The sequence below is a fragment of the Cheilinus undulatus genome, linkage group 8 (assembly GCF_018320785.1).
Source record: "Cheilinus undulatus linkage group 8, ASM1832078v1, whole genome shotgun sequence".
NCBI lineage: Eukaryota > Metazoa > Chordata > Actinopteri > Labriformes > Labridae > Cheilinus > Cheilinus undulatus.
In genome coordinates this window covers 33,316,108-33,327,406 of record NC_054872.1, presented here as the reverse complement: position 1 = coordinate 33,327,406, position 11,299 = coordinate 33,316,108, and the positions used below count along the sequence as shown (strand labels likewise).

At 38.3% G+C, this 11,299-nt stretch overlaps 1 protein-coding gene across 1 annotated transcript; it reads right to left on the bottom strand.

Moving 5' to 3' along the window:
• Positions 1–1,446: 1,446 nt before the first annotated feature.
• Positions 1,447–9,105, bottom strand: LOC121514157. The gene is made up of 3 exons (XM_041794254.1): positions 8,583–9,105; positions 4,656–5,687; positions 1,447–1,962 (listed from the first exon to the last, which is right to left on the bottom strand). The coding sequence occupies exons 1-3, from the start codon at positions 8,898–8,900 to the stop codon at positions 1,447–1,449; spliced, it is 1,866 nt and encodes a 621-aa protein (XP_041650188.1). The 5' UTR covers positions 8,901–9,105.
• Between the last annotated feature and the right edge of the window lie 2,194 nt (positions 9,106–11,299).

Sequence of the window (11,299 nt, the reverse complement as noted above, 5' to 3'; positions counted from 1 at the left end):
ATTAGAAATGAATGGGAACAGAGGGAAGTTAGTACTTTAAAGCACTAAATGGACATGTATGCTACAGTTATCTTTAGAAAATTTCCACATACATTGAGTATGATCCCTAAACTTAACAAAAAGTGATCTTTTTCCACAGTTTAAGAGATTTACCTGGAGTTAGGGTGATCATTGTCACAAATTACTCAGTCCTGCATACCTGATAGTGTCTAGGGTCATCTAGCCAGGTGAAAGGAGACTTAAGCCTAGAGGAGTCTTGTACAAGAGGCTAGCTGTGCCCCTTTAAGATAAACAAAAAAACCCTCATTTTATCACAAACATGCTTTTAATTGAAATGGTGATGTACTATCAACTGAACAAAACCTTGGGGGCAAGCGACTGAATGAGCCTGTGCTACGAAACTGCGCTTAAATGTTAATCATGGTAGCTAGCACTTATTTGAGTGTCGGTTTCTTTTCCTCCAATCTTTGTTGTCATTTAATCCACATTTAAAAACCTAAACTGGTTACAAATAATGAGCTGTTTAGGAGCCAATCAACCAGCTCTACTGAGCTGATCCAAATTGGATCTCTAAAAAGAGACAGATTTCCTATCACAATGAGAGTGACTGGATGGACATTAGTTGAGGAAACATGGGTAAGATCAGAGTTTAATGAGCCAAACCATGACAAAACTGGACTGATTCAAACTACATGACTTTGTGGGAGCAACAATACACAACTGTTGTGTGACATCACTCATCCAGACTTCAGACGGAGGCTGTTTTAATTCCTGCCTGCTACTGTCACTCCAAAACCATTTTTTTTGCCTGAATGTTTCCCTAACTTTGGTACACAAAAGTACCTCAAGAACTAAGAATGTATTTATTTTTGCTCTTCACACACTTGGCATAGTGATAAACAGCTCAAAACATGGAGTTTGGTAGCGTTTCATGACACCTGTAAAGAACCTATAGGGAACTTCTAGAAAATAACAGAAAAAATTGGGTTTTATCTAATCATCATGGAAGAAATATGTCATACAACAACATAGAAAGATGATTTAAAAAGACAACAACCATTGAATAAGCCAAAAATCTCTTTAATTCAAATTAACATATCAGCAAACATTATTCAACATTCATCATACAAGAATGATATGAAATAATTACATTCAAAAGCCTTGTGCACAGTGTTTTAAATCATTTGTGTCACTAATCCCAGCTCTTAAATACGGGGGATTATTAAAAAGCCAGCAACTGTGATGAGTTAGACCTACAGTTTTAGAAAGATGTATTTCAGGAACTCATTCTTTAATACCTAAGGCATTTTACATGACACCAGATTGGAAAGGTAATCATTTCCACAATCTTTATATGCTTAAGACATTTACAATCCAAACTTGCAGCAAACCTTTGGACAGTTTAATATTTCTAATGGCATCAAGTGTAGAGTTTTCTTCTACCTTTTACTCTGACTCCTCTCCAAAAGCTCCTCTGATTGCACCAAAGATAATATCCAGCGACCCCGTTATAAATGACACTCCCATCCTAAACGCATTACCCACCCCACTCCCACTTCTCCATGCCAGCCTCCCAACCCCTCCACCCATAGCTTTGGCCTGACCCCCCATCTCTGACACCACTGTGCCTACATACCCCTCACTCTGCTCCCACAACCGCCCTCCAAAAAACTTGGTCACCCACCACACATTATCCAGTGCACCACCAAATATCCCCACTGTATCTCCAGCTAGAGTCCCCACGCCAGTGACCCCCGTGTGACAGCTGTTGAACAGGGCCCCCAGCATGGAGGAGGTGCAGTAATAGGTGTTGCAGAAACAGGTATTACCGATGTGGAGTAGCATGTCTGCAGCTGAGTTGATCCAGGATAAGAGATCGGAGGTCAGGAGGTGAAAAAAGGAGTACGTATCTCCAGGCAGGGCAGACAAGACTCCAAGGTCCTCTTGAAGAACATATGCAACCTGATGAAAAAAAGACAAAAATACCATCTTAAAGTGAGATATAAAGGTGTCAAGAATGAAAAGACACAATAACCTCAGAGAAAGCAAACGCTGTTGTGCGTGTGACCACACCTCATTCCTGTCTCTGGGAGGAGAGAACAGGAAGTAAATGACTCTTCACAAACTGACAAACATTTGCAAACAATGTTAATCAGTATTGGACTTTGGTAAATATTATTACAAAGAGTACTCTGTAAACCTGTTCTTGATGCAAAGAGCTGCAACATAATTATCCTGTGATTTGGTGTGATATAAACAAAAATACATTGCATTATAAAAATAAAAGTGTTTTATTTTACAATTTATTAGTGGATTTGTCCTATATGTTAGTATTAAATACTCAAAGCAGTGGCTAGTGTAGTTTTTGCTGCTTTGCTTTATCTTTTCTTGGCATTTATGCTTTAAGCTCCTGTAAAAAGTTACTTTCTGGCTATGAAACAGACCTAAACACACATGTATTACCCTCTTTGTGCAACAAAAATTAGTTAATACTAAAAATGTAAGTTCTTTTACAGATTTCTTTATTTCCTGTTCCTGCCTCTGTGGGGTTGTAATCAGACAAGCCAGAGAAGTGTTAGATTTGTATGGGTGCAGTCCTTTGAGCCACTGTTTTCACTTGTTCCTTATATGGAAAGGAACCATTAGAATGAAACCATGAGTGAGGTCCATCATGGTGGATAGACGATAAGGTTTTTCCAGTGTTGCTCTGTCATGCAAAGCATGACACATTAGCAATGGCTTTTACCAAAGTCACTGTAAAGTGAAATCAAAACTTTGTGTCTAAACATTCTAGATATGTTGGAATAAGGTTAATGTAAACATGTGAAAACACTGAGCCCTATGTGTGACAGAATTGTGTTAGAAAATTGTTCACCTCTTTCCTGACTCGGTTTAATTCGAGCAGGGAAAATATAGCAGCCCATGACATCACCAGTCTTGCTAAGGAATTCACTGTGAGGTAAATTTCCCACATCTATCAGCCATGGTGGCCTACGGGTCATTAAAAGTATCATAACAGAGAGATTTGTGTCTGATAATAGTAAATTTATTTCCCAACTACTGTCTCTCTGTAATCTCATCAGATCCTCTCAGATCTTTTTTTTAAACTGAGAGGATTGTATTTTTCATGTGGGTGTGGCTTTGGCTCATCCCACCAACATGCCCACACCATCCTAGAGCAGGTTTTACTGCCTCATTTTTCATGTTTTTGAAGCTTGATTTTATAAACTGAGAGAAGTTTTTCATGACTGAAATTTGGCCCAGTGGTTCATGACACAGTGGCCTGTCATACGACAAAGATTTTTTTCAATCACTTTACAGGAACTTTAAAGGGATAAACCTCTATGAAATAGAGCAGTGTTTTTAAAAACATTCCCACAGAGATGGACACAAAAGTAAAACATACGACTATTTATAATTTCTTGGCAGTCAAAGCTGAAATAAAAATATTCAGTTTTGTATTTTCTTAAGTACTTGTAATTAAGGATGCATAATATCATCAACATTATATCAGTATCAGAAAATAATTAAAGAAGTTAATAATCAGTACCCAAAGATATTGAAAATTCTGCCAATATTTTAACTGTACATATCAACAGAATGTACAAGTCAGTTGTGCAGTGTAAAGCAGAACCAGTGGATCTTACTCTACAGAAGTTTTTTGTTCATTTACATACCAATTCCTTTAACTTTGAAGTGGGCTCTAAGGAAAGAAGTTTAAGGTCTGAACTACAGCTATTTTAAATTGGAGGGACACTTGACACTCAGGGGAATTAATAGGGAATAGGGAATTAACTTCAATTTGAAAGTATAAGTTTAAAAAAATGTGGCTCATTTTTACTTGGTGTCTACAGAGCTCGCTGTCCATCTAATGATTGTTACAGAGGTGTTTGTAGCTTACAGAAGGCACATAAAGCCTGGTTAGACTCTTAAGAACATATTTTGCATGTAATGTACTTATAATAAAAAAAATACATTCTTTATGATTCATCACTGGATATCTGTATTTAAAACTGCAGCCATCATTAAATGTTTTTGTCATATTTTACATCTGTTCACAAACCAAACTGACCACCCCTCTCTGTCCAAAGCTTTTTTTTTGTCTCACCTGGACTTTTTGTCTTTAAAAGCTTGTAAAACACCAACCCTGTGGTGCACAGCCAAGCTCTAAGCAACCTTTTTTTCAAGACAACTTGGATTTTAAGAAAGCGAGTGCTGTAGTAATGCCTCTTAAATTTCAAAAAAGTTATGGGACTATAAAGACATAAGAAAAAAACTAAACGGAGAATAAAGCTCAATGACTTTTATGTGTATGGCACACTGTAAACAACATAGACTAAGACTTTTTTTGTACAAACTTTGGAAATACTGGTATTTCCAATATAATACACAGTGTTTTTCATTCATACTTGTAATCATCAAAAATTTCCCTACAATAGGTCAAATGAGAGAGGTACTTTCCTGGTTTATTTTGAGTATAATGACAGGACAGGCTAAGCTTGTCTCAACAGTTGTACTGTGTTTTCTAATAACGTCACTGAGGTGATTTTTGGGTTTAGTCTTTTCATAGAACAACTCTAAATTATTACAATAACCCTTTGTAATTTTTTGTGTTCTAAAATACTATGTCTACACAGATGAGTGACTTGAATCACCTGTCCAGGTAACTGTGTGATGGTGGAGAACACAGGGCGCAGTGGAGCTTTAATGATGTACATGACAGTGGAAAGGATGTAGACGAAGATGCTGCTCGAGTTCGTGTCTGTCTGTTCTTCATCCACCATTTCATACTCAGCTGAGGACTCGGAGGACTCAGATCTGTCACTTCTTGATTGTCTGAGGTCTTTCTGCTCATCACTTCTGCCTGCCCAGGTTTCAGTATCAGCTGAAGTTTCCTGAGTGACGTCAGCAGCATCAGTCTCCTCTGGCTGAACATCAGCAGCAGCAGCAGCAGGCACCTGTTCTTCAGCAGTCTGTTCCTCTCTGCTCTCCTCTGTGGCCTGACTCAAGTCTTGGCTGGCTGTTTCTGAGGTAACCTCCTCTTCTTCAGTGGCTTCACTAACAGTGTTTGATTCGACACTTACTTCAGATGCTTCAGTGTTTGACTCTTCAGCTTCTTCAGTGGTTTGACCAGCAGTGTTTGACTCTACATCTTCTTCAGTGGTTTGACCTGAAGTGTTTGACTCTGTGGCTTCAGCTTCTGAGTTTTCATCAGAAGCATCAGCATCCACTTCTTCTATACTTCCAGGGAGCTCCTCACCGTGAAGGCCTGCAATGATTCCAACTGTCTCCTCATTTGCTCCTCCACAGCTCTCTGAGAACAGCTCTGACACTCCAAGAATCTCCCCCAGCTCCTTCATGCTCACTTGCCTCTCCCCTTCCCCTGTCTCTCTGATTAACCCAACACTGAAGCCACTCTTCCCCTCAGGGACCTCGCAGCACACTGCACACCACAGTGGCTGGCTCTGACACTCCTCGTCCCCATCTTCAGCAGCCCTGAGACCTCCTGCCCCGATCAGGACGTAGAGCTCTCCCTCTAAAGAACTGCAGTGGGGAGCGAGGCTTGACTGGACCAGTGTTGTGACTGCTGAGTCCCAGTGTTGAAGTGGGGGCGAGGCAGGGTCAGGGGTATCCCCGTCTCCTCTGAGCAGAGATGGGACTCTGGCTTGGGTGTTTTCATCCACTTCCTGTGACAAGCAGAGAAAATAATCAAACTAAAAGTCTGAAAGAGTGTCAGTCTGAGAGTTTATGCTCACTTTACCTCACTTTTGTACTTCATACAGAACATAAAACCAGTATTTTCAGACATTTATCAGCACAGTTTATTCAATAGATGTTTTTCTTCCTTTAAATCAAAGAGTTCGTATAAAATAAGATAACTTGAACTACTGAAATATAGATATATAATTAAGCACAGAAATTAATAAATGTGAGTTTTGCCTGGAGCAGTCAGTGTGGTTTTTTTGCCTTGCAAAATGCCTTGGAAAGTTTTTTCATTTTCAGCGGTGCAATACTAAATCCTAAGTGGGCAGCAAACCTTTATTAATCCAGTTGTGCAATACTCTGTGAAGGAGTCAACTGTGCAATACTCGAGCATTGTTACTGCCTTAATACTGTTCATTTCAACAATGTTCCTTTTAGCTGTTATTTCAACAACTCTGGCATTTTTATTCATATTACATAACAGATCCCTTTGCCCAGCATGTATTCTTTTACTTTTCTTTCTTAAGTCATTACAGTGTGGTAAATTCTGTACATATCTCTAACTTTTCTTACAAATAGCCAAGACTTTGGTGGACCACCCAGATTTATGTGCAGAGCATATGCATCAGAATTCATACATAATCAACATATGCATGTGAGAGACAGCCACTAGCACATCCCTTCTGTAAATGCACTGATTGAGGTGTGGTGTCTTGTGTTGAAAATGAAGCTTTTGTGCCACTATCACCCTGTGCTCCTGCTCTCAAGGATCATGGTTTTGATGCCTTGCCTTATCAACAATAGGCCTTGCTATGATTACGGAATACTGAGTGTAACATCTTAAAAAGGGAATATTGTTATTTGAGCACAATTATACATCAAACAAGCATCGTCCGTGGCCGTGGAGGGGCCACCTCTACTGCCCATATAAAGTTGTTTTCTATGGGAAATGCTACATCTCACATTTGACATATTCTTCATGCTCATATTCTGCATTCCCTCTTTTGGTTCAAATTCATTTCATAGTGAAATGGCAGTAGTTGACAATTAGCCATGTGAAAAAAACTTAGGTGGAAGAAGACTTAAGCTTTTTAGTATGATGCTCAAGTGAACAGGTTTTAGCTGGTGTTGAAATAAACTGAAGTTAATTCTGGTTCTTCTATATGATGTACAACAGCAAACAAAACCATAAGAGAAAAGACTGATTATTTCTATAATTGTTCCAAACATTGCACAAAAAGTAAAGACATTTGTGTTTGATAGATAGTAGTAGTTTGATTTCTTTGTTGTCCTTGGTTGAAAAAAAAAGTGTACTTAAATTGATCTAAGTTTGGATATACTTAACATATTTTAAATATGCTGTACTAAGTGCATACTAAGTGTGCTATTTTGAGACATTTTAAGTATATTTTGTGGTATTTTATATATGCTTAAATTCAACTTAAATCTATCCCCAGCACATTCATGGGACAACTTAAATATATTTATCATATTCAGATTATACTACTTTAAAATATATTTTAGATATACTTGTGCTTCATTTGAAGTACTTTTTTAGTATGTCTTCAGTTCTAAGTATATTGGTCATACTATCTAAATGTACTTTAAGTGTTTTCTTAGTATGTTTATTTATTTATATGTCCAGTTTATGCCAAGAGCAACTTTTAGCACACTTCCAATGACATTAAAGTTACTTCATGGTTTGTAACAATGCGTTAAAAAAGCCTATTAAAGCATATAGACAGCAAAGCATACATAGCCTAAACTATGCCACATTTGCAAGGAACACACAGAAGCAAAGCTGAGTATTTTGGTTGTGCCCATGAAAAATCGCCAAATCTTCTTTGCCAGTGCAAAACAGCTTATTCATATTATTTATGCATGCCCATTATAAATTTGGCACAATTTTAAATGGAAAAAAATTTTATAAGTATAAGATTTTTTTGGCAAAAGGTGTTGTTATGACAAAGAAGTAACCTACCAAACACAAATGTCCATACTTTTTGTGCCAAGTTTAAACAGCTGTTACTTCAGCTATGGGATGGGTGTCGGAGGATGTAAGGCAAGGCCCAATGCGGCCCATAAGTCAATTTCAAATATAAAAGTAAAATGTATTAAAACCATCTGCAACTGTTATGCTCACCGCATTAAAAAAGTAGCTTAAACTTGTTTGGAGTCTTTAACTCATAAAAGTAACCATTTCTACTTCCACTTGAGATAAAACAAATAAATGTGGTATGGAAATTATCATGAACAAATCTATTATTAATTATAGCAGTTAAATTGGGAATATCTGAAATTTATGACCAAATTACAAAATAACTAACACACTGCAGAACAAAGACTGGATGAATATTACTTAATGTAAGGTTCCATGCATCATTTACATGATGCACTATTAGTGTCATTGCATCATGACTCTTGATCTCAACATATCATTAGTACAAGAGTCTACGAGAAGCAGGTTAAAGAGGTAGCAGGTAAAGCCAGGGCTACTTTAATCTACTTACATTCAGCTATAGAATCAAATAAAGTTCATAGGATAACTCAAAGATAAATATCAGTGATGTGGATATGATTGATGGGTTAAGTTAAAAGGAAATTCACACAAATTTCTATCATCATTTTTCTCCAATCACTTGCTCTTTTGAATAATTAATACCTCTGTCTGCCTCTAACAATGACCTTGATTAAATGAATCTGTCATCAGTCAGATAAACCTTCTGGAGTAATAAGTACAAAAAGTACCAAACTGAACTTCAGCAGGGTAGATGATTATTTTCTTTTCACACTAACTGACTGCTTGCATGCTGGAACATCATTACCACTGCTGTAAAACAGGTAATACTTCTTTAAAAGCATGATATCTGGGTTCTTACCGCAGGCTCTCCCCCCTCCTCTCCCTCTGACTCTGCCCCTCCATGGCTGAGATAGAAGGCAGAGTAGACAGCTGTGTCACAGGTCGGTTTGGACAGAGTGGCAAACGTCTGTCCCCCGGGCAGTCTGTGGCAGAGCGGGCGCAGCAGCGGCCCTGCAGAGGCTCCCTGAGGAGGTGTCTGTCTGTAGAAGCAGTGGCTACAGAGGCTGAAGTCTGCCTCTGAGTTGTCCTCAGCTGGAAGAGACAGGACTGGGCCTAGCACTGCCAGCAGCCACACAGCCGCCGCAGCTGCTGCACTGACAGCAGCAGGACGCAGCATGGTGGTGGTGAGCTCAGCAAATCCTCCCTCTCTCTCTCTCTCGCTCTCTCTCTCCTACACACTGAGCGAGGGGGAGAGGCTTATAAATTATCCAGGGGTTTCCGTGTATAGATGGAAAGGATAAAGTGGTCAGAGCTTGCTGCTGAAAGCTTCTTGTTTTCCTTACTGGCTCCTTGCTCTTTCCTCCACCTGGACTCCAACCATGTCTGTCTTCTTTTACTGTCAGCTGTATTCTGAGAGGTTGAATCTCTGCTGCAGGCACAATCTTGCTTACTCCTTCATTTCCCTTTCCCTGACAACCTCACCCCCTCTCTGTCAGTTCCACCCTCTGACTCTCCCTCTGGCTGTACCTCCACCTCACCCCTCCCTCTTAAACTCTCTGTGGTTACACCTTTAACTCTTATTTCTGTTAGGTACACAAGCCAGGCCCACACCCATTAAATGCTGTCAATTACCTGAAAGTCTACATTCCCAAACTATGGTCGCTGTACAAGGTTGGTCCTTTGATTGACACGCTCCTGTTGTCCATTATTCTTTGTAGAGAACATTCCTGAAGCTGCTGACTCTGCATGAAGTCAAGCCGTTCAACTACTTCCATATCAAGCAGGACGTCTCACTCAAAACTCCTTGCACAAGTGAGCAACTGAGCTCTAAATTTAACAATGACAGCTCATGAAATCCTCATTAAGCTTAATCCTGACGCTGTCAAAGTCACAGGTCATTGACTCATCCACAGTGCAGCAACTCCTGAACTGTAACATCCCAGACAAAACACACATCCTTCTAAGAACTTAAAAGATAGCAGCTGGCTTTACTTAATATTGGAAACATGCTTGTTGAGACATGATGATGGCACAGACGGATTTCTACTAAATTGTTACGTGGCCGAAGTCATCATATTGTCTTGTAACCTGGTTCTGTGTATGAGTGAGTAGTAAAATATCAAGCTCTCTCTTTTTGACATCTAAAGGAGGTGGAATCCTGCCAGGCTGCCTTCACATTGCCTCACAGTTATGGCTAACATGAGCCAAATGCACCTCTGGGCTCCTGTCAAGAGGAGTCTTGTGCAGATAGGTCAAACTTGCAATGCATAACATGAGCAATAAAACCATGAAATAAATTTATATAAGCTGTCCTTCTTCATATCTTCAGTTATGTGAGTGTATTAAGTAAACATGTTCTGCATTAAACAGATTTATGCAGCATACCTCAGTGACTGACTGTAGCTCTGGAATGAAAGTATTAGGGTGTGATGTTTAAGGTGGGGCTTTGAGTTGTACTATAAGATGTGTTGAATGGTTTCACAGAATTTTGATTGAATCCTGAAACTGTGTGATGAGAAACATTTTAAGACAAAAACACAGTAAACTGGCCTGTGTTGTGTGTCATCAGCCTAATTTTTGAATGAAACCTCACACAGAAATTAAAAAATAATCCTTTTGTGTCTGAAATGATCATTTTTACATGTTATTCTTTGATGGGGGCACAAAAAAGAAAGAATAGCACTTAATTAAGTGCTACCAACAATTTCACAAGAATCAGGTGGTAACTACAATCATAGTAAGTTGGAATTTTACAAGTGATAATTCAGAAATATTAAGGAAGTATTTACCCAAAAATACTGTATAAATGATCAAGTAATTCCTTGTACTATTGTGGCATGTCTCTGGTAATTAGGTGGTATTTTACTCTACCCTCACTCTCTAAACCGAACCCTAAAAATTATTTGAAAATTATTCAGGAAGGACTCGATTTAAATTAGTGGGCCAAATAAAGAAAATACCTAGTAATTACTAAGCAACTGATATAAAAAGTTATCATTTTATTACTAAGAAATTACTTGCTAAAAATACCATCTAAGTACAGTGAACTGCCACATTACAAGGGCTAGTGTAAGGGTTAGGGGAAAATACCACCTCATTACCAGAGAACTGCGACAACATCACAAGGATTATTTGATAAATAATACATTACTATGAGGTAACCCTTCATAAATATTTTTAATCATTTTTTTTAATTTTCCCTTTATCCTCATGGCAGTCTCTGGTAATTAGGACATATTTTTCCAAGTAATTTCTGTGAAATATTATTATAATTTTATGTATAGGTTGCTTGATAATTTACAGGCCATTTCTTTACTTGACCCACTAATTTACAATGAGTCATCCTGAATAACTTTCACATAATTTTCAGGGTTAGGTTGTTATAGTTAGTTTTAGGGGGTTAGGGTACAATACCACCTAATTACCAGAGAATTGCCAAAATATCATGAGGAATTACTAAATAATTAATACATTATTACTGGGTTACTACTTCCTTTATATATTTTTTTATTTTTTCTTTATCCTAACCTATGAAATGTTGTGGAAGTTCTCTGGTATTTGTTTTTATCTGAGGAA